At 47.1% G+C, this 23,694-nt stretch overlaps 1 protein-coding gene across 6 annotated transcripts in view; it reads left to right on the top strand.

Moving 5' to 3' along the window:
• Positions 1 to 22,962, top strand: part of Gab1 (GRB2 associated binding protein 1) — a 111,852-nt gene extending 88,890 nt beyond the window's left edge. For 4 of the 6 annotated variants that reach the window (XM_051169104.1, XM_051169102.1, XM_051169103.1 and 1 more), the window contains 8 exons: positions 3,736 to 4,337; positions 9,075 to 9,160; positions 9,343 to 9,643; positions 17,057 to 17,146; positions 18,297 to 18,390; positions 18,546 to 18,669; positions 19,521 to 19,643; positions 22,769 to 22,962. In XM_051169104.1, coding sequence (XP_051025061.1) covers positions 3,736 to 4,337; positions 9,075 to 9,160; positions 9,343 to 9,643; positions 17,057 to 17,146; positions 18,297 to 18,390; positions 18,546 to 18,669; positions 19,521 to 19,643; positions 22,769 to 22,927 — 1,579 coding nt within the window. In that variant the 3' untranslated portion in view covers positions 22,928 to 22,962. The remainder of the gene's footprint in view (positions 1 to 3,735; positions 4,338 to 9,074; positions 9,161 to 9,342; positions 9,644 to 17,056; positions 17,147 to 18,296; positions 18,391 to 18,545; positions 18,670 to 19,520; positions 19,644 to 22,768) is intronic. The other 2 variants (XM_051169106.1, XM_051169105.1) reach the window with 1 other exon arrangement.
• The last annotated feature ends 732 nt before the right edge of the window (positions 22,963 to 23,694 follow it).

Below are 23,694 nucleotides of genomic sequence, written 5' to 3'. Positions count from 1 at the left end.
CCAACACTCAGAGGCAGAGACAGCCTGATCTCTGTGAGTTCAAGGCCAGCCTGATCTACAGAATGAGTTCTAGGACAGCCAGGGCTACACAGAGAAACCCTGTCTTGAAAAAACAAAACAAGCAAACAAACTGATAGTTAGAATAACATTAGACAGAGCACCTGTTTAAAAAAAAAAAAAAAAAATGTAGAACCTAAAAGCCCCAGAAATGGTTTCCGTAAAGCATTCTTCCAAGATTGGTAGAAGGAGCCCAGGAGCATTAGCACTCCACAGATGGTTTGGTCTGTTTGTTATAATGGAGTTTTACCTGTAAGAGCAAGAAAATTGTGTAAGTCCACACTAGTCTATACTCTCAAATTCTAACTTGACTGTGTTTGTTTGCTGTGAATAGTGGAGACTGCACTCCTGTGAGCCTGTTCCCTGTGTGACTAACGGATACTTCACTCCGTAGAGACTCACTGTTACTTTCTGATGTGGTTGGTTTGTTTGTTTGTTTGTTTGTTTTGGGTTTTTGTTTGTTTGTTGTTTATTAAGAAGGCAGATATCAGTGACAGTGTTTGGTGTGTTTTCTTTTCGTGACAGCGCCTTGCATTGACTTCACTGGTACCCACGTCATCACTGCTACAGCAGAAATTGTTCTCCAAATTACTGCGTAGAGACTTTGAGTAGTGACAGTTAGATAACGAGTAGTTAACGAGGTACCCATCACATGCCTGCTCATCCCCTGAGATGCAGTCACCCTGGGAGCTCGCAAGTAAACCTGCTAAAGAAGCCAGAGAGTATAAGCACAGATGTTTATACCTGTGAGCACAGGGGAGGTTGCCTCACACAGCAGGACCCAGCTCGTACGCGTGCCCCTCCAGGAAGCCTGTCTCCAGGCCCGAACATTGAGATGTCCCTCTGGGTGGGTGGGTGTGTGTGTGTGTGTGTGTGTGTGTGTGTGTGTGTGCGCGCGCGCGCGCGCGTGCGCGCGTGCGTCCCCCTCTGGGTATGTGTGTGTGTGTGTGTATGTCCCTCTGGGTGTGTGTGTGTGTCTGTGTGTGTGTGTGTGTGTGTGTGTATGTCCCTCTGGGTGTGTGTGTGTGTGTGTGTGTGTGTGTGTGCATGTGTATGTCCCTCTGGGTGTGTGTGTGTGTGTGTGTGTGTGTATGTCCCTCTGGGTGTGTGTGTGTGTGTGTGTGTGTATGTGTATGTCCCTCTGGGTGTGTGTGTGTGTGGGTGTGGGTGTGTGTGTGTTCACCCATACCACAGTGTATGTCTAGACAACAGAAGACAACTTGTAAAGAAGTTGGTTTTTTTCCCTTCCACTGTATGGGCTCCAGGAACCACACTCAGGCTTGGTAGTAAAGGTCTTTACCCATCTTGCCAGCCCTCTCTGGGTTTTCACAGCATACAGCTTGTAAAATGTGCAAACCTCTATCTTACAGGAGGAGCGTAGGACAGAACACAGTAGTTTTCCCTACCCACCGTTAGAGTCTAGGCTAGTGGGGGCCAGAACCCTTCCCTATGGCTCCTGCATATGTTCTAACTGAAATGCACGCTGTAGAGCAGGTGTGGCTACTTGAGAAATTCTACAAGGACAGCTGGAGTATTGTTTTTAAGATGAAAGAGCTGGGCGTGGTGGCACATGCCTTTAATCCCAGCAATCGGGAGGCAGAGGCAGGCGGATCACTGTGAGTTCAAGGCCAGCCTAGTCTACAAAGTGAGTCCAGGATGACCAAGGCTACACAGAGAGACCCTGTCTCCAAAAAAAAAAGATAAAAGAACCAGGATCCATAGCATAGCTCAGTTGGTACCCACGGCAACCTTGAGGTCAATTCTCAGAACCCATGTGAAGGTAGAAGGAGAGACTCCACAGACCCCACAAAGTTGTCCACAGCCTCTGCTATGCACACTAGTAAGTAGTAGCAAGTGTTATTGGGAGCCTTGATTCTCTGAGATAGTCTTTGGCCTTAAAGTCCCACAGCCACTAGGAATCTATAGGGTTTTCTCTAATTATGTAAGCATTAAAAAAAACAAAACAAAAATGTTTTGAAACTATTGGTGTTTGCTCAGGTGGGCAGGCTGGAAGACAGGACACAGGAGGAAAGCCCACCGGGGAGGGTCCTGTGCTGAGGACGTCACAGAGATCTGCCTGAACTTGGAGAAGACAGTGGGAACAGAGCGAGAGATACATGGAGGGAGGGAGGACTCCATGAGTCTGAAGTCCTCCCTGCTTGCCTGATGGTGGGGAGTCACTGGGCATCAAGCTTCGTGGACCCGGAAACTAGAGTCTGGGTGATGTCACCTCTGTCCCATGCAAGTCAAGGAGCCAGTTTCTAAAAGAAATGGAGATTGCTCTTGGGCACGTGAGCAGTGCAGGGATGTCATAGCAGACAGGAATAACCAAGTGGAAATAGGACTTTGAAGATAGGGGGCTGAGAGTTCAATGAGACCAGAGCCGGCTGCATTCCCCGAATAAGCTGAAAGCGTGAGAAGAATTCTCTGACGCAGCTTGTGCAGCTCTGGCGGCCATACCAAAGTAGAGGCGAGGAACGCACCAGTTCCTAAACAAAGGCCATGAGTAACAAAGCAGGGGAGAGAGAGGGTGAGGAGAGCAGTGTAGTGTGGGTGCTCAGCCCCAAAATGGCAGTGGTTCTGGGGGCCAAATGTAACATACAGAGTCAGGTGTTACTAAGAAATGGACAGAAGCCGGGCGTGGTGGTCCACGCCTTTAATCCCAGCACTCAGGAGGCAGAGGCAGGTGGATCGCTGTGAGTTCGAGGCCAGCCTGGTCTACAAAGTGAGTCAGGACAGCCAAGGCTACACAGAGAATCCCTGTCTTGAAAAAAAAAAAAAAAAAGAAATGGACAGAGCTGGAGAGATGATGGCTCATTGGTTAAGATCTGAGTTCGATTCCCAGCACCTGCTCAGGCAGCTCTAGTCCTAGAGTTCTGACGTCTCTGTGCCCTCCTTGGGTACCTGCTTAGGAGTACATACCTACAGACACATACGTACACATGTGCATACTTTAAAAAATATATATATATGTATACACACACGTATCCAAATACAGGCTTATCCTCAAATGAGGTTTCTTAAGATTGTTAAAAGTTCGTTAGCCCTGCGTCATGTATTTTATTCCTCTTAATAACACAGGCTGAATATCTGTCATGAGAAGGAGAAGGGAAGATACAGACATCTGTCGTCTCCTTGACTGCCTGTCCTCCACAGTTCCCGTTTAGCTTTCGGTTTTGCAGAACAGTTCATCAAGGCTGGTCGGAGAGCAATAGAGGGACTTTATAAACTGGACTGATGCCAGTTTTTTTTTTTTGTTTTGTTTTGTTTTGTTTTGTTTTGTTTTGTTTGCATGTTCTTAGTGCAAAATGCTCTCCCTTTGTCTGCTCAGAGTCTGTGTGTCTGGTCAGTGCTGTGAGGACTGTAGGGGGGGAAAGTGTGGAGTGGTGTACATGCGTGTCTGTGGAGGACAGGACAGGAACTATCGAGAATGCTTCTGGCAGTTTGGTGCTGGTGGGTACGTTGGTTTATAATTAGAAACAACTAAAGGACATTTGTGCTTTTTAAATCTTAGGTATCACAAAAAAAAAAATCTTAACAGAAAAACACGTTTGTATTGCCGAGCTATAGTGTGTGTGTGTGTGTGTGTGTGTGTGTGTGTGTGTGTGTGTGTCTGTTAAAAACTGTATCTTTCTGACTTGACCGTGTTTTATGTTTGTCATTCACAATCTCATTCAGAAGCCGTGTGGACTCTGCAAAGCCCACCTCGTCTGAGACAGACTGCAATGACAATGTCCCTTCCCATAAGACCCCCGCTCCCTCCCAGAGCAAACATGGAGTGAACGGCTTCTTTCAGCAGCAAATGATGTCTGACTGCCTACCCTCCCGCGCTACACCCGTGTCTGTAGACTCCAGCCTCTATAACCTGCCCAGGAGCTACTCCCATGACGCGCTGCCAAAGGAATCTCCGTCAAGTACAGAGGCAGACGGAGAGCTCTATGTCTTTAATACCCCGTCCGGGACTTCGAGTGTAGAGTCTCAGATGAGACATGTGTCTCTTAGTTACGACATTCCGCCAACACCCGGGAACACCTACCAGATTCCACGGACATTTCCAGAAGGCACACTAGGACAGTCATCAAAGCTGGACACCATTCCTGATATACCCCCACCTCGGCCACCAAAGCCACATCCAGCTCATGACCGGTCTCCTGTGGAAACGTGCGGTGTCCCACGTACAGCCTCAGATACCGACAGCAGTTACTGTATCCCTACAGCAGGCGTGCCACCCTCCCGGAGCAATACCATCTCCACTGTGGATTTGAACAAGTTGCGGAAAGGTCAGCTCTGCGAGTTCTGCTCTATTGGGGACCAGTGATAGAAAGCCTGAGACACAGCTGTTGGCGTACTCTTTTTGGTTTTGTTTTGTTTTTTTAGTTTTTCGAGACAGGGTTTCTCTGTGTTAGCCTTGGGTGTCGTGGACTCGCTTTGTAGACCAGGCTGGCCTCAAACTCACAGCGATCCACCTGCCTCTGCCTCCCACATGCTGGGATTAAAGGCATGGGCCACCATCACCCGACTCTGGCATACTTTTAAAGTCTGTTTTTATTTTTGGTTTCTTACATCTCTTTTCTCCTTTTTCCACCCTAAAACCTTCCAACACCCCAACACCAGGTAGAAGAGAAAGAAGAGGCATATAAGTCTCTTTAGCTACTTCCTGCTGTTCAGGGCTGCTGGGTTCCTTGGGGTAAGACCAATCTCTGTTATCAGGATATTTAAAGCCAGCAACAGCAAGCACAGCAGCAGCCGCCTTCTCTTCCTCCTCCAAGCATTCTCCTAGCCCTTCTTCCTCCCCTTCCCCTCCCCCCCCCCCCCCCCCCTTCTCTGCCCTCTCATATCTTTCCAACTGGCAAAGACCACACCCCGCATGAGGCAGTTTCCTGTTGAAAAAGATCACGCGTCCTCCCATGAGGCAGTTATCAGCTGTGGACAAACTGTAGCAGCCCCCATCTCCTATACCTGGGATTAACACAAAGACATGTTTACATAACTGAGTTTTTTTTCCACCACACATGGCTTAATGGGTAAGAGCCTTTACTGCTTCAGCCTCAGGACCTTCGCTCAGAAACTAGCACTCCCTCATGTGTGTAACCCTAGCGATGTGTATGGCACAGAGGCAGGAGGATTACTGGTACTTGCGGGCTGCCAGTCTAGGCTCCGGATTCGGAGAACCATCTGTGTCCGGAGAATGTGGTAGAGAGTGGTGCAGGAAGACACCCGACATCCTCTGGTCTCCACGAGCCATGAAGACACACATGCAAATGAGCCCACGGATACCACATCATTCAGACATAAGTGTACCCGTGCAAGGAAATCCATTTTTTCATGAACAATCCTTTTTCTGGTTAAGTATGGTAGTAAAGGGTATTTGTCCCCGTCTTCTGCATCTCTGCAGCTCCCGCACGGTTCGCCACGGCACCAGTGTCAGAACATCCCTGATGGGGGTGTGTCTGTCTGGGTCTCTGTCTCTCTGTCTGTCTGTCTGTCTGCCTGCCTGCCTGCCTGCCTGCCTGTATGCATGCATGTCTGCATGCCTGTTCCGTTAGAAGGAAAAGCGCTGGATCGCAGCGTCATGGCAGAAAAAGCACGGCCTCGTGGTTTCTTCCCTCGTCTCTCTCCCACTTTCTAGCACTTCCATGGAGGCAGGCTGTCTGAGCAGAAACACTGCCAGCCGTGCCCTTGCCTGTGTCTGGGGGTCACATCTCCCGGGGAGGGGGGGTTGCCCCCTTCCTTCCTCTATCAGCAGTTTTTGCATTTTTGCCTTGGTAGGCAATGGTGCTGTTCAAATCCAGACATTCTTAGGCTTCTCCCTTTTTTCACTCGTGGAGTCTCTGCCCTCTCTGTTCCACTCAGCCAGCAGTGGGCACGCTTGTCAAATTCCATCTCATAGGGCCTGCAAACAAGCCAAAGACCTCGGGAGTGCAGAGTAGGTCTAGACTCCTACATTTTTGTACAAGATAAATATTGTGTGTTAAGCATATTGTCCCCTACTCCCCACCTTCTATTTCCTCCCCTCTCCTCGGTCCTGTTAGCTCCATTGATCTCCTAGAGAGAGCTGTGTGTCTACTTTCATGTTACATATGACCTTATGTATCAATATAAAAAGCTAGTAACCATAAAACATGGTATTCGTCTTTATGCGATTACCTTAATTCTCCTAATATAACTATCTCAACTTCTCTTCTTCTTCTTCTTCTTCTTCTTCTTCTTCTTCTTCTTCTTCTTCTTCTTCTTCTTCTTCTTCTTCTTCTTCTTCTTCTTCTTCTTCCAAATAACATGACTTCATTCTTTGCTCTGTTTTGTTTTTAACCTTTACTCATTCACTTGTTAGGTGTAGGAGGTCGGGAGCCACATTGAAGAGTCAGTTCTCTTCCATCATGTGGCTTCTGGAGAACAGACTCAGGCCATCAGACTTAGCGGCAGCAAGTACCTTTATTTGCTGAGCCATCCAGCTAGCCCAAATTCATTGTTCTTTATGGCTGAGAAGAGTCCCCTTTGGGTAGCGGGGTGCAGTGGCACACACCTGTAATCCTAGTACTCAGGAGGCAGAGGCAGATGGATCTTTGTAAGTTCAAGGTCAGCCTGGTCTGTACAGAGGGAGTCCAGGATAGCCAAAGCTACACATAAAAACTCTGTCTCAGCGGTGGGGGGTGGGGGGGCAAGGGGGCAGGGTTGGGGGAAGAGTCCCATTGGGTATATATACAACATTTTCCTTACCTGTTCTTCTGTTGAACACTGTGTTTTATTCTTAGTAATGCTGCAGTCAACACTGATATGTATGTCTCTGATCTGCCACTCTGAAGTACTCAGGAGTGGTACAATAGTTAGGTCATATGATAGATGTATTTTTACTTATGTACTTATTATTATTATTATTATTATTATTATTATTATTGTTGTTGTTGTTGTTGTTGTTGTTGTTGTTGTTATTTTAAGACCCTCGATACTGACTTCCACAATGGCTGGTCTAGGTTACAGTCCCACCAGCAATGTTTAAAGGTCCTCTTTTGTCCTCATCCTTGCTGGCATTTATTAGTTGGTTTTTTTGGTTTTTTGGTTTTGGTTTTGGTTTTGGTTTTTTTTTGTTTTTTGTTTTTTGTTTTTTTGTTGTCGTTTTGCTTTGGCTTTTGATAGGGTTTTGTTTGTTTGTTCTGTGGTTTTGATTTTTTTTTTTTTAATGTGTTTGTTTAATGACCAACATTCTGGGGTATGGAGAGTCTATTTCAGCTAGTGAGGATCAACAGTTTTTCGTGTGTTAATGGACATTTGTATTCCATCCTTTGAGTACTTGTATGCTACTTTAATTAGCCCATTTGTTGGCCAGGTAGTTTAATTTCTTGTTTAGTTTTGTTTGTTCATGTTTGGTTGTTGTTGTTGTTTTAGTTTATTCTTTCTATCTGTTGTGTGGCTAGCTGGCAATAATTTTCCCCCATTCTTTAGGCTGCCTCTTCACTTGATTACCTGCGCCACTGGCTGTACAGGAGTTCTCTTTTAATGTTATGATGTCTCATTTGTCAATTATTGGCCATGCACTAGGTGGCTGAGGTCCGAATGAGAACGTCCTTTGTCTGCGCAGCAATGTTCTCTCTCCAGTAACCTCAGAGTTTCAGGCTGCAGCTCACATTGAGGTCTTTGATCCACTTGGAGTTGAGTTTTGACGGATGAGCGACTGGGATCTGGTTTTGTTACTGTTCGGCTGGATACCCAGTTTCCCCAGCACTACTTGTTGAAGGGGCTGTGTTTTCTCCAGGGTCAAAAATCATCAGGTGGCTGTAGCTGCCAGGTCTTCCATCTTAGTCTGTTGTTCTATGTGTCTGTTTTTGTGCTAGTACCATGTTTCTCTAAGATTTTTAAAGTCTTAAATCTCAAAAAAAATTTTTTTTCTTTGTTTTTTAAGACAGGGTTTCTCTGTGTAGCCATGGCTTTCCTGGAACTCTCTCTATAGATCAGGCTGGCCTCAAACTCAGAGAGATCCATCTGCCTCCGCTTCCTGAGTGCTGGGATTAAAGGCGTGCGCCACCACCACCTGGCATTAAGAAAAAAAAAATTTTTTTAAGTGCACATGCCCTAAAATCTATATTTCTAAACTTTGTGTTAGAGTGTTGCCAAAAAAAAGGCAAATTAATATACCATAAAAATATTTTATCAGTATATGTTCAGCCCTCCAATACCTATTTGAAATTATATAAAATTATATGCTCCTTCTTTGCTCTCTGTCATTCTGTATTTTCCTCCCTCCCTTTCCCCCTCCCCCTCCCTCCATTTCCCCCCTCCCCTTCCCCCTCCCTTCCCCCCTCCCTTCCCCCTTCCCCCTCCCTTCACTCCCCCTCCCCCTTTCCCTCCCTCCCCCTCCCTTCCCCCCTCCCTTCCCCCTTCCCCCTCCCTCCACTCCCCCTCCCCCCCATCAGTCTCCCCTCTCCTCTTTTCATCCTCCCACAGGAGCTCTGTAGCTCTAGCTCACTAGGTCTCATCCACTCCTCTGTCGCCTCAGTGCTGGCATGGTAGGCACAGCCCACCATACTTAGCCTTCTAACTCTCTTTTCTTTTTTTTTCTTTTTTTTGGGGGGGGCGGGTTTTGGTTTTTCGAGACAGGGTTTCTCTGTGTAACCTTGGCCATCCTGGACTCACTTTGTAGACCAGGCTGGCCTCGAACTCACAGCGATCCGCCTGCCTCTGCCTCCCGAGTGCTGGGATTAAAGGCGTGCGCCACCACCACGCCCGGCCTAACTCTCTTTTCAAAGAGGCCATATGACCTAGTGTAAGTTAGTGAAATGTCAGGATCGAGGTGGCTCACACCGGATACTGCTTCTTTTCCCCCATCTTGTGTCAGACTCGGATGTTCATTCGCCGGCATACATGCGTGTGCTTAACGTGCCAACTGGACACCCTGTTTGATAAGTGTGGTGTCAAGATCGAAGATTGTGTGTGCATGGCCAAGTGTGAGGAGAGAGTGGAGCCCCTGCACACTGGCAGAATGGGAGCAAAAACTGACACGTTCGTTTTGTTTTAAATCCCAGATGCTACTTCTCAAGATTGCTATGACATACCACGGACCTTTCCAAGTGACAGGTCCAGTTCCCTGGAAGGCTTCCATAACCAGTTTGTAAGTATAACTGACCTTTGACCTTGGCACTTTCTGACTCTTCAGACTTAGTAACCCGGGACTGTAAATGGGAACATGAGATGAAACTAACTACAGATCCCATATGAACAGATGTAATCATTGTGTCTTTGAGTGGGGCATTGCCTTTGCTTACTAATAAGAGAAATGTATGTGTGTTTTAGAAAATCAAAAATGTATTGACAGTGGGTGTCTCGGGTGAAGAAGTGGATGAAAACTATGTCCCCATGAACCCCAACTCGCCACCACGGCAACATTCCAGCAGCTTTACAGAACCAATTCAGGAGCCAAATTATGTGCCGATGACCCCTGGAACATTTGATTTTTCTTTATTTGGGATGCAAGTGCCTCCTCCGGCTCACATGGGCTTCAGGTCCAGCCCAAAGACCCCTCCCAGGAGGCCAGTTCCTGTTGCTGACTGTGAGCCACCCCCAGTGGATAGAAACCTGAAGCCAGACAGAAAAGGTAAGGGGGATGTAGCAAGCAAAAGGACTTGGGCTGCCTTTAGCTGTACCTAAAACATGGAACTGGTGTGGGACTCCTCTAAAACACTTCACATAACCTGGGCCCTTACGTGCAGCAACCCTGCTGTTTGTAGATGAGTATCTTCATGTGCAAGTGGCCTTTCCAGGTGTCCCCAATCTAGAAGAGAGCTTAGGATACCCAGAGCAGTGGCAGCGGCAGGCGAGCACTAGGAGAATCTAGAGTGTTCTTCCTAAAGGATGGAGGTGGCTCTCCCGGCCCCTGCCTGACTGTTCCCCTGCGCTGACGTGCGAGACTCACACCTGTCGAGAAAACTGAAGTCTCGGGTTTTGTGTGTATCATTCATTCTCTTGATTGGGTTTGCTCTTGTTGTTGATTTCTGCCAGCTCTTTGCTTTTTTAAAGTTTTGCTAACCAAACCTGACGCTAGATATGACCTCCCTTGCTATTTTGTATAATACCAATTAGATTCAGGATTATAATGCACTTGATGTGAATATTTGAGAGTAGTAAAGCTGCCCATATAATCTCTCTGTTTCATCACATGGTAACTTTAAGTAACAACAGAATCCTGCCTTGGCTCCAGTCTAAGTAGCAGCTTCCTGAGTCCCAAAGCAGGGGAACTTGTAAGACCTGGTCCTCTTCAGCTTTTCAGCCACTTTGGGTAACATCTCCTCAAGTTTTAAAAACTTAGGTTCAAGCCAGGCATGGAAGGCAGAGGCAGATGAATTTCTGTGATTCGAAGCCAGCCTGGGTCTATGTAGTTCCAGGTCAGCCAGAGCTGTGTCTTAAGAGTCTGTCTCAAAAACAAAAACAACTTGGATTTAAATCTTGTAAATGCAACCCACTGTGCTCAGCACACCGTTAGTGTGTGTGGCTTAGTCTTGATAACCAGCTCAAGTTCGAGTCTGGGTGGTAGAGGGATGGGTTCCTGGCTTTTTACAAGGGAACTATGGCCACCTATAGTTTTTTCAGGACATGTAATGTTTATGTAAACTTTGTATTAATGTGGGCTTATATCATTAACACCAATTGTGCTGTAGTAGTGGGAAGCAGAGCCCGAGACTAAGACTACTTCAAACTAAAAGGTCTGGTTTTATTCCTACATGAGAAAGGATGTTTTTCTGCTGTAATGTCTTGTGGGGGCTTTCCTGCATCTGCTCTGTTCTCCCCCTTTCTTTCCGCCTTTCCTCCCTGTGTTTTTTACCTTGACTGGGTTCTGCTTCCTGCACCCTTTGGCCTGTGGCACCTCTCTGTGGCCTCAGTTATCTTCTCCAGATCCTTTCTGTGTCCTTCCCCTGTCAACATCTGCTTTTAATGCCTGCCTAATGGATTTGAGTGGTCCAGGCTGACTTTTCACACCTGCCTGGGTAGCCTGGATGCTGTTGGGGAAATGCCCATCTTTGGTCCCACACACGTGTGAGACCTGTGTGCTTATGTGGCAGCCACAGCCTCCCAGGCAACCACCCACCCTTCCTTCCTGCCTGTGATCTGCAGTTGACTTAGAAAGGGTGTAACTGCCACAGGCTTTTCTCTTTGTCCCTAACTCAGTTAGAAATCTCACTAGTTGGTTTCTTCTTGACACAAAGTGTAAGTGAACATGCAGCGATCCATAATTGGCCCACACACAGGTCACTGAAAGATCAATACAATCGCCTTGTGGACACAAAGTATCGAAGTCCTTTTTGAAAGATTAAACCAGCACATTGTTTTCCATAGAATAGAATAAAGTCGCTTTGGATCACTTTTGGAGACTGTTATTCTTCTAAAAAGTAACCAGACTTGAAAAAGGAGAGAGCCAGGTATATAGCTAGTGTGTGCAGGCTCCTGAGCCCCCACCACGACCACCACCACACCATCGTTTCATTGGCCAGACTGTTTATTTGGCATATTTGCTTAGATACATGATAGCTGAGAAAGAGCACCCAGGGAAGAACATCCAGGGACGGTTTTAACAAGTTGTTAAAGAGACTATTGAAATCATAGTATTAGTAAAAGGGCTTTTACTTTTCATTAGTACTTTTGTGTCTTTTATTTCAATCAGTAGTATACGTGGGAAGATGAATACTTTATTAGCTCACCCTGGGGAAGTCTAACTGTTAAGAAAAAAAGCAAACTTTAAAACCCAGGTTCCAGTCGGAGGGGTCCAGCATTCCAGGGACAGAGGCAGGCAGATTTATGAGTTCCAAGCCATCCAGGGCCACACAGTGGAACCCTGTCTCAAAAACACTAAAAAGGCAAAATGGAAACTAAAATTACAGTCTCACAACTAAGTTTATTCTTGAGTATGGGAACTGGGAGCATGTGTCCCATTAGGCCACGAGAGGGTTCCCACTGTTCAGAGCAGCCGGTAGGTGCTGGCTTGGCTGCAAATTCCGTAGCACCAGATAAATCATGTGAACTGTTATTTCAGTGTCTCTTCTTAACTAATCCGTAAGAAAATCTGATTCGGTCGGGTGTGCTTGGGTCCTCTCAGAGCTTTCAACCAACTGTTTTTGTTGTTGTTGTTTTGTTCCGTTTTTGTTTTTCATTTGCTTTCTTCGGCACAGTCAGTGATATTACAAATGGCAGTCTAGTCTTGTTGATGCCTCAGCTCCAAGCATCAGCTGTCTCAGTGTGTAGTCTTGGCTAGTTTTTCAAATGCTTCCTACTTATTGACGTTGCAGAGGTACAGAGGTGCTGTGAGTGCCAGACACCTGATGTGTGGCTGGGCGCTCACTGTACTAGCTCTGTGGTGTTTTTTTTTTTTTTTTTTTTTGAGCCACACTGTGCATGCATTTAATGAAGAGAGCTTTAAACGTGTTGTAAGAGATCAAAACAAAACAAAAAACACAAAAGCAAAAAAGCAGAGAAGCCACTGCAAGCCCTAGGAGCAGAACAGTTGGAGCATCTGTAAAGCCTTTGTGTTTCTAATAGAAAAGGAATTTTATCAAGTTGGAAAAATTTTTTTATAAACTATCTTTTGTCTGTCAGTCAAAGTAAAAACTGTGAAGCACTCCCAGCACTTGGGAGGCAGAGAAAAGGCAGGCGGATCGCTGTGAGTTCGAGGCCAGCCTGGTCTACAAAGTTAGTCCAGGACAGCCAGGGCTAAACAGAGAAACCCTGTCTCAAAAAATCAAAACCAAAAAACCAAGTAAACCGTGACACAAAAGGTCCTCGCTTAATCGCTGGCTCATCTATGCTCAGCTCCTTCCATCTTTCCTGCCACTCCAGATGTTGGGGCCACCAGTGGTGCAGCATCTGTGTTGTTTTGTCCAGATGTGCCTGTTTGTTATTGCTCTAACTTTTTTTTTAAGTGAGTCCTTGAAGCAGCTTTTGAATAGGATTGAAAATCAGCATGCTTTCTTTAAACTGTATTCATAAGGTAATAAATACATGACTGAGTGACCAATAATACCATAACCACTTCAGTCATCTGCTGAAATTAGCCAAGGTAGCAGCAGCCTTGTGAGTTACTTTTCTTCAGCCCTGATTGTGGGGTGCCCGTTGGAAATAATAGTGTAACTTTAGAGGGGCACACTGCATTACCATCAGCTAATTCAGAGAGTCCTCCTATAGCGTTGAGATTATATGGGCATTACCTGTTAGTGTGGAGGACTTTTCAAAAAGGATTGCACCTGTGTACTTGAAATAGAAACCTCGTGTAATGGCCTTGACTGTATTCGAGTTGAACAACTTCTGAAATTGCTTCAGTATAAAAGCTTTGAGGTTCGCTTATTGTAGAGCTAAGGGCATACCCTCAGGAAATCCCCTTTGCTAGGCCTGGAGTCTCTAGCCCCAAGGAAGAACAAAGTCGCTTCCCTGAGAACCTCACCATCCGGGTTTGGCAGAGAAGGTAGAAAGGCCAACAACAGGAGCATGACTGCCTGGGCAAGGCTGCTGAGGTTGCCTTGTGGCACTCTCAGGGCAACTCCCCTAAGCCACACCTGATGAAGGGAGTAGCGAAGGAAGGGCTGGGGCGAGGGAGAGGGGGCCAGGACTGGGGTGAGGGAGAGGGGGCCAGGGCTGGGGCGAGGGAGAGGGGGCCAGGGCTGGGGCGAGGGAGAGGGGGCCAGGGCTGGGGCGAGGGAGAGGGGGCCAGGGCTGGGGCGAGGGAGAGGGGGCCAGGGCTGGGGCGAGGGAGAGGGGGCCAGGGCTGGGGTGAGGGAGAGGGGGCCAGGGCTGGGGCGAGGGAGAGGGGGCCAGGGCTGGGATGAGGGAGAGGGGGCCAGGGCTGGGGTGAGGGAGAGGGGCCAGGGCTGGGGTGCTGGAGCTGGCTACAGTAAACAGCAGGAAGATCTTTCCCTGCAGAGAGACTGTTGAGAGTCATGGTGGGTGGGCACAGCCCGGTAGGAGACACAAGAACAGAAGGCAGGCAGAATCCCGCACCCTGAGGGGAGGCCCTGATCCAGGCTAGGGAGGTTACACTTTATTCTGAGCACTCTGTAGAGGAACTTTATGCAGACATAATCAGTTGACACTAGATGCCTCGTTCTGATGGAAAATAAAGGACTTACACTTTGAGATGAAATGGTGCAAAAATAACCACACCTGTTTGTCATCCTCCTCAGTGAGTCCCTTTCCCAGGTTCCTAAGCCAGGATAGTGGGGCTGCACTGAAGTTCTTTTTGCCTGGAGCTCATTGTTGACAGGTTTTCTTCAGGACACAGGAATGGACATAGAAACACACAAGAGTTACCCTAATCGTGAAGGCACTTACATGGTATCTGTGTAATGCTTTAAATGCAGCTGAGAAAACTCACTTTTCCCGCCACTCCAGATGTTGGGGCCACCAGTGGCGCAGCATCTGTGTTGTTTTGGTCAGCCGTGTCTGTTATTCTAACGTAGAATTGCCATGGCATGGATTCCAGGCAGGAAGAAGTCCATGGAGATAAGAAAGCAAACCCTCGACCTGGATTCAAAAGATTCTAATTCTGTTAGTACCATCACCATCCTTGTGACTCTTTTATTTTGTTGTTGGTTTGGTTTGGTTTGGGTTGGGTTTCGGTTTTTCGAGACAGGGTTTCTCTGTGTAGCCTTGGCTGTCCTGGACTCACTTTGTAGACCAGGCTGACCTCAAACTCATAGTGATCTGTCTGCTTCTGCCTCCCGAATGCTAGGATTAAAGGCGTGTGCCACCACCGCCTGGCTCCTTGTGACTCTTAGCAGCCCCTCACTTCTCAGTGACAACTTGAATATTTGTCCTAGCCATACCTTCATTGGAAAGCTTGGAGAGGTTTGGGTGAATTCAAACAGTGCCTGGCTCTCCGAACCCCACAGCAAGTGTTTACTATTGGCAGTCAAGGGCCACAGGGAATATCAAGGCAGTCTTTTTTTTTTTTTTTTTAATTTATTTGTTTACTTTATGTATACCAGAAGAGAGCATCAGATCACATTACAGAGGGTTGTGAGCCACAATGTAGTTGCTGGGAATTGAACTCAGAACCTCTGGAAGAACAGCCAGTGTTCTTAACTGCTAAGCCATGTCTCCAGCCCCCTCTCAAGGAAGTCTTACAAAATGTAATTTAGTGAGCTTTGTGGAGAGATGACAAATGTTGACTCATGAAGCAATGACAGGTGATGACAGTGAGATAGCACGGAGAAAGAGCAGGGAGCAGCCTGGCTGGGGCAGAGCACACTGCATGAAAAGGATATGATGGGAAGGGCATCTGGTGACTCTCATGACCCCTAATGACTCTCATGACCCCTGCCATTTACACCAGGATCACCCCTTCACTCCTTGTTGTCTGCAAAAATCACCTCATAGCTGGTATAATTCACTGAAGATACTGGACGCTCCATTCCAGGGACTTACACTCAAAGGGTTTCTCTGTTTGGGTTTTGGTTTTTCGAGACAGGGTTTCTCTGTGTAGGCTTGACTATCCTGGACTCACTTTGTAGACCAGGCTGGCCTCAAACTCACAGCGCTCCGCCTGCCTCTGCCCTCCGAGTGCTGGGACTAAAGGCATGAGCCACCTCACCCGGCTTGGGTTTTGGTTTTTCAAGACGGGCTTTCCCAATGTCTCCCCAGCTGTCCTGGAACTCACTCTGTCCACCAGGCTAGCCTCTGCCTCTCCAGTGCTGCAATTAAAGGCCTTGTGCCACCACTGCCCACTGAAAGCCTCGCTAGTTTTTATACGTGAGATCATCCTGGGCAGAAGCCACCAGGCCTGTACTCACACAGGCTCTCAGCCTTGGGGTGACCTGCTCCTTCTATTTTGATGTGTCTTATTTAAAATGGTTTGTTTTGTTTTGTTTCGTTCATTAGTAGACCAGCTGCAGCTGCTCAATCCTCCCATGCAGCCGTGAGGATTGAGCCCAAGGCCCCTGCTAATGCTGCTGCTTTGAATGTGTGACCCGTTAAGCTCTGGACAGCAATTGCAGTCAGTTCAAGTATGGAGCTAACGTAACGTGAGAAGCCACAGCAAGTTGGCAGCCGTTACTTAAGTGCAGACACAAAGGAGATTTGGGAGAGTGCGGCCTGGCCCAGTGGCGCACGCCTTTAAGTAATCCCAGCACTGAGGAGACAGAGGCAGATAGATCACTGTGAGTTCGAGGCCAGCCTGGTCTGCAGAACGAGTGCCAGGGCAGCCAGGGCTATGTAGGGAGACCCTGTCTCAACAAACAAAGATTTGGAGAGCGCTAGGGAGGAAAGGAAAGCTGTAGTGGGCCCTTCTGGAAGATCATGTAGGACAGCCAGTAGGTTAAACAACAAAGCAAAGATAACTTCAGGAACAGTGTGTGCTGGTTACATATTAGACTCCCATGTGCTAATGGTCTGTGCTGCTCAAATAGGCCACATCGAAGCCCCATCCGTGTGCTTATAACAGTGTCCGTCCCACATCTAAGAACAGTAACAAACGCCTTTCTGCTTGACTTGAGTTGATTGGCTCAGTGTGTAACCGTGAACTACAGGATGCCGTAAAGAGCCCAAACTGACCTGGAGGACTCAAAACTGAACTCCAAAGGATGAGCCACTGGGTTCTCTGTAGAGGAATCCAAGCAAAGGCTGCATTCCTGAGCAGTGGGAAGGCAAAGGAAGCCTCACATGTCCTGTTCAGTTAGCCTCTTTCGTTGTCCGGCTTCCTGAGGCTTGTTAGAGGAAACACATGGCACGTGTTCTTCCTTCCTTTCCTCGAGTGAAGGCAGCTAAGCTGCTGGGTGTCCCCTCTCTCACTCTGCTGTGCCTGGTACGCCGCAGCATGCCGCTTCCTCCATTCCCTTGTCCTCAGCACGAAGTGTGACTAGCCAGACTCGAACGCTGCTGTTCACTAACAACTTTTTGTTTGTGCTTTTAATATGTCACGTTTCTGCACGCGGCTCTGTGCCTTTTTGTGTGTTTGTTTGTTTAACAGAATCCATTTTTTTCCAATTAAAAAATAACATTGTAATAAGAGAGTCTTCTTTTTGCCAATTAGGTCAGAGTCCTAAAATTTTAAGACCCAAACCCCATGGTTTAGAGCGAACTGATTCACAAACCATAGGTGACTTTGCTACAAGAAGAAAGGGTATGTACCTGTATGGGGCATTGGGATTTTTGTTTACTTTTATACTTTTTTTTTTTTATTCAAAAGACGAAAGAGAGAGAGAAAGAAAGAAAGAAGGAAGGAAAGAAAGAAAAAGAAAGGGGAAAGGAAAACTTAAGCAGGACTGATTTTGCAAATTGCTTCCTGGTGTGATATTTCTAAAGAGAATACACCTCATAAAGCACAGTGAGCCTGTGTCCTGACAGGCACCGCAGGCCGGGGAGTACTGGTGTCTGCTATAGTCAGCCTGATCTCCCTCCACATTAGTCAATCCCTTAACGTCCTAGGCAGCAGCACATTGTTTCGCTTCTGCTTATGGGCCGCTGTGAGCCACTCCCCCCCCCCCCCGTTGTCTCCTGTCCTTATATATGTATTTGTTTTCTGTTCTGAAATAGAATAAAAATCATTTCAAGATTTTTTTTTTTTTTTTTTTTTACTATGGCATGGCTTAGAAATTGACAGCTAAATCTTATTAGTCACCTTTTTAATGTTAAAAGGAAAAAAGAAAAGAAAAGAAAAAAGCAACATGGAGAAAAATCACCTTCATCCATCCCAGGATGCTGTTCTGTCTCTAGTTTAAGGATGTAGATGTAACTAAGATTCAGGGCCTATGTCTTCATTGTGCTGGAGCTGTGAGCCTGTGTTGGCTGTAGCACTGAATCGACCACTTTGTGCTCTCGTGGTAGTTATAAGATAGCCAGTTAAGATTATATATCTTTGAACCAAAAGTAAGGAAACCTGGGAAATTGTTTTTTGAAGATTCTAAGGTTTCCCGTGCTCTCTCCATCACGTTTTACACAGATGATTTAATGGCCCCCAAAGATGAAATTCATAAAGCAATGAAATAATGAGAATAGTGCCCAGCAACCTTAAAGGAACCCACACTTTTACATTCTCATTTCATTTATAGCTACAAGATGCATGTCTACATTAAAAAGGTAACATATAGTGGTAGCGCTTGGCCCTTGAGGTGATTGATAGTCATACAAGCATTGGTGCTCTAGCTTTTGTCACTGGGCATTGGACTCTATCACTGGAGATCTTGTCCTCTGTGTAAGACAGATTGTGAGCTGGGAGGATCTTGTCTTGGGAGGCTCTACTCACTGAAAGCTTCTCCTCTTTTTCCTTGCAGTCAAGCCAGCACCCTTAGAAATCAAGCCTCTGTCCGAATGGGAAGAGCTACAGGCCCCGGTCAGATCGCCCATCACCAGGAGCTTCGCTCGTGAGTAAGTGCTCCCGTGAAAACACAGTCAGCACAGCAAGACAACTAAGATTGCTCACTTCAAGGGAAATAGGTCGACTGTAGGACTATTCCAGAAAGAATACGGGCGTGATTGGACACCTGTCCCGCGAGGCTCACGATGGTTCCTTCTTTCGTCAGCTCCTCTAGGTTCCCCCTGTCCCCTCGGCCTGACTCTGTGCACAGTACAACATCGAGCAGTGACTCTCATGACAGTGAGGAGAACTATGTCCCCATGAATCCAAACCTGTCCAGCGAAGATCCGGTAAGTGTAGTCCTCGAACTCACTTCTCTGTCCCTCAGAAACCAGTTCAGCTTAAATGTCCTTACTGTCTGTGCACAGCCAGCCTCACCCCTGTCTTCCTATACTGGAAAAAAAATCAGAGACTTTTTTTTTTTTTTTTTTTTTTTGGGTTTTTCGAGACAGGGTTTCTCTGTGTAGCTGTCCTGGACTTTGTAGACCAGGCTGGCCTCGAACTCACAGAGCTCCGCCTGCCTCTGCCTCCCAAGAACTGGGATTAAAGGCATGAGTCACCACGTCCGTCTCAGAGACTATATTTAAGGCGATTATACTTTTTGACGTGCTATCAAAGTCTAATGCCGGTATCAGCAGGGCGGGAAGCATGGTGGTGTGCAGGAAGGCATGGTGCTGGAGGAGGAGCTGAGAGTTCTACTTCACAATTGACAGGCAACAGGGAGTGACTGTAGGAGGCAACAGGCCCAACCACTAGTGACACACCTCCTCCAACAAGGCCACACCTCCTAATAACGCCACTCCCTATGGGCATATGGGAGCCGGTTTCTTCAAACCACCACAGTCTGTCTGTTTGTGATGGGTTGCCCACACGAGCATGGTAAGAGGTTATTTATTTGATGCTTACCAGCAGCCAGCTACGCCCCTGAGAAATACGACTGCCGCTCTCCTGCTGCCATCAACTGCCTGCCTCTCCTCAAGCCAAGTCTTGGTTTAACTAAATTTAGCATCAGAGACCAGGAGTTCAAGACCAGTTCTCCCCCCTCCCATTTCCGCCCACACACACATACCCAGCCCCACCCAGGCAGGGGAAAGCGTGTCTCCTGAATGCCAGCCCACTGTTTGCTGTTCTGTGTTTCCAGAATCTCTTTGGCAGCAACAGCCTGGACGGAGGGAGCAGCCCTATGGTCAAACCCAAGAGAGACAAGCAAGTGGAATACCTAGACTTAGACCTAGATTCTGGCAAGTCTACGCCCCCGCGGAAGGTAAGTGAGACCCTTGCTCTGCAGACAGCTTGGGCACACCTCTTTGGGGGAGGTTGGGGCCCCCTGATTATTTCAGCTGAGGGACTGTTGCGTCCCAGCAAGCAACAGAATTACGAATGCTGATGAGTTAGTTCGGTTGTCCCTTTGTACAAGGGTGGAAGGTGTACAGCTTCTGCTCGTTGTGGTTGGTGTAGAAATGGTTACTTAACAAATTCGAATGTTTGTCAAGGCTTTTGCTCCCTTTCGAATGAGGAAAGTGTGAGCCGCGCATGGTGGCACACCCCTGTAATCCCAACACTCAGGGAGGCAGAGGCAGGAGGATCGCTGACTTTGAGGCTAGTGTGGTCTATATAGTGAATTCTAGAATAGCCAGGATTACGTAGAAGAGACCCTCTGTAAAAAAGAAAGAAAAGGAAAATATGGCTCAAGCCATGTCCTATTTTGTCTTAAATTTTAATTTCTATTAAACTTACCAATTATACAGTTTTATCATAATAATTAAAAAAGAAAGTTTAACCTATATGTGGGTATGTGCACATGAGTGTAGGGTCACTCAGAGGCCAGAAGAGGGCAGTAGCTCCCAGGAGCTGCAGTGACAGGTGGTTGAGAGCCACCTGACATGAGTGCTGGGAACCAAATTCAGGTCTTATGCAGGAGCAGATGCACTCTTAGTCACTGAGCCCCCTTTCCAGCCGCCATATCACTATTCTTACTACCTGGCCTAAGTCATGTTTTCCTTACAGTTTCCTGTGTGGTGCTCCTTTATTTATCAGCCCCTCCCATAGCTCAGGTCTTCTGCAGTACGTCCTGTACTGTGTAACTGAAGTCTCTTTGTTTTGGAAATGGGTTTTGTTGAGGCCACAGTTCTTTCTACCACCACCATCAGCACCACCACCACAACCACCACCCACCTCCACCACCACCACCACCAGCAGCACCATGACCACCACCACCACCACAACCACCACCCACCTCCACCACCACCACCACCACCACCCACCTCCACCACCACCACCACCAGCAGCACCATGACCACAACCACCACCACCCGCCCACCACCAGCACCACCACCACAACCCACCTCCACCACCACCACCACCAGCAGCACCATGACCACCACCACCACCACAACCACCACCCACCTCCACCACCACCACCACCACCACCCGCCCACCATCACCACCACCACCACCATCACCACCACCACCACCACCACCAGCAGCACCATGACCACAACCACCACCACCCGCCCACCACCAGCACCACCACCACAACCCACCTCCACCACCACCACCACCAGCAGCACCATGACCACCACCACCACCACCACCCACCCACCCACCACCACCACCCTTGTGACATAATTAGATCATTTCCAGTATAATAAATTTGAATTTTTTTAAGTTTGAAAAAAAAATTACTTTTCTTACATACGATGTCGTTATCTGTGCCAGACAAAAGCTCAGTGCAGTCATGTTGACGTGACGTCATCTTCCAACAGAATAAGAGAGGCTGTTAACCATGTTGCAAAGGACGTTGCTGTACTGTTCAGGTAGCCAAGCTCCTGAGGTCAGCTTGACTGAGCCTCTTTACCACAGAGGGACCCTCTTCCACTGTCAACTCTCTTGTTCTGTCAAAGACACCTCTTGCCCATCTCTCGTCTGTTTTCTGGTGACTTTTCATCTGTTTAATTTGCAGTTTTCATGAGAGTGTGTGCAGACGTAGACTTCTTTTCAATTCTCTCTATTCGAGGAAGTTGTGCTATTTACACACGCGCACGTGCGCGCGCGCACACACACACACACACACATAGTGTTTATAACTTTTTCTCAATTCTCAAAAAGTCTGTCACTGTCACTTTATATTCTGCTTCTCTAGTTTTTGTTTTGTTTTGTTTGCCATTTTCATTACCAGACAGTTAGGAATACTGTTTCCATGTCTTAGTATTTTTCTGTCTTGTGGTTTCTATGTTTAATTTTCAATAACTCAGCTCTGTTGTTGTTTGGTTTGGTTTGGTTTGGTTTGGTTTGCTTTGGTTGTTTTGTTGTTGTTGTTGTTTTAGTTATCTTATGTTTATCTCTGGAATGAAATTCTGCTTGATTAGCTCTAACTGACATGAATCTTTTTGTAGTGCTTGTATGTGTGGTGCCCTTTGTGGCTTATCCTTTAGGCTCAGTTCACACACTTCATGGTGCTGACACGGTAATTTCAGTATTTGAAATCCTTGGAGGCCGGAATTGTGTTTACCGTGTCTACCAGCCCATGCTCTTTATAGCTTGCCCCCTTGTGTGTTTATACATTTTTATTGCAAACTCATGGTTGAACACGGAGGACCTGGATTTTCCTCCACAAAACATCTCTAATCGCTTCCCTGGGAGCCAGTTGAGATTACTGCTCTAGGCCCACATCGGTTTCCTTGAGGCTTATCTGGAGCCCTGTTCAGCATCATGCCTCTCGCGACCTCCTCCCCCAACCCTCACTGCACTGTGTCCCTCCACATTCGCGGCAAAGAATGTTGCCCCCCCCCCAAAACCCCCACTTCTCCTCACATCTTAGAAATGGCCTTGAAGTCGAGGAAGCAATACGGAGCACCACCAGCCGTGTGTGTGTGTGTGTGTGTGTGTGTGTGTGTGTGTGTGTGTGTGTGTGTGTTTCCGGCTCTGTGTGTTAAATGAACTATGTTTTCTATGAATCTCATCTGTGATGAGAGTATTAATTTGAATGGTTCTATGTAATTTTAAAATTAAGAGATATCAGTGTCAGGGAGGAGACAAACAGTAGAATTAAACTGAAATAATGTCACTGTGTGTATGTGTGTGTGTGTGTAATTCTAGGATTGCTTATATCTATCAGTCTATCTTTGTTCGTTTGTTTGTTTTTGAGACAGGGTTTCATTATGTAACCCTGGCTGGTGTGGGACTCTATATATAGACCAGGCTGGCCTTGAACTCACATAGTGATCCACCTACCTTACCTTCGCCTCCCAGGTGCTGGAATGAAAGATGTGCACCACCACGCCCAGCATTAGTATCTATTCCAGATCTTGAGTTGTACTCAGAACCACCCTCACAAATAATACTTTTGGGGTAATTCCTTTGTGTGTGTGTGTGTGGTTTTTTTTTTAGCAAAAGAGCAGCGGTTCAGGGAGCAGCATGGCTGACGAGAGAGTGGATTATGTCGTGGTGGACCAACAGAAGACTCTTGCCCTGAAGAGCACTAGGGAAGCCTGGACGGATGGGAGGCAGTCCACAGAATCTGAAACACCCACCAAGGGCGTGAAGTGAAGATACCCTCTGGCCACTGCTGACCGAGGAGAGCTGAGTGGAGAAGATAGGCGGCCGCGTGAAGACGGTTCTCCACTGCAGCCTCTAGCGAGCGGGCGTGCAGGGAAGGACCTCTCAGACATGTCCCAGCAAACTAGATCATGAATGGTGCTGTGTGGTGTTGAATTTGTAACATGTAAATAACGTGGGGAAATAGTGTTTTAGTTCATGGAGAAACATCTGTCCCTAGCTGGCACACCTGTAGTGTTACTGTACTGATGCACTTTCTCATTTAAAACCTTGGCTCGGGTCTTCCCGATCCACCTTAACGGGGCTCCTTTTGGGGGGGGGGCTGTTCTCCTCTCCTACACTACTCTGTATGACAATACTAAGTAAACTGAGCTACTGTTCAATTCCAGAAACTCCGGCAAAGCTACAGGGCTAACACCATTAAAATGAGAAGTAGGCTGACAAATTCGCTTTTCCCCTCAACGTGGTAACCGTTAGCTTAAGCCATAGGATATAGTTGGACTTGTCCTTCGAGGTTTCCCTGACCACGGGGGATAATGTATATACTGCTGTTGAGGTCTCGTTCTCTGGCTTATGTATGCTTAGGTTTTAATAGTAGAACTTTGTTGTTTTTGTTGTTGTTGTTAATTACAGTGTCTAGCGTTCTTTTTGTGAAGGTTCTGCTGGGTAGGATCTTGCACTTTTAAAGACTGACTCTAGTTACACTGTTAAAAGCCCTCAAGTCACCCATGGCATGAATGGGTGAACCACTTCTAACA

This window comes from Acomys russatus, chromosome 26, assembly GCF_903995435.1.
Source record: "Acomys russatus chromosome 26, mAcoRus1.1, whole genome shotgun sequence".
Classification (NCBI taxonomy): Eukaryota; Metazoa; Chordata; class Mammalia; order Rodentia; family Muridae; genus Acomys; species Acomys russatus.
Note: the sequence above shows the minus strand (reverse complement) of the source record. Positions and strands in the feature narration are given on the sequence as shown.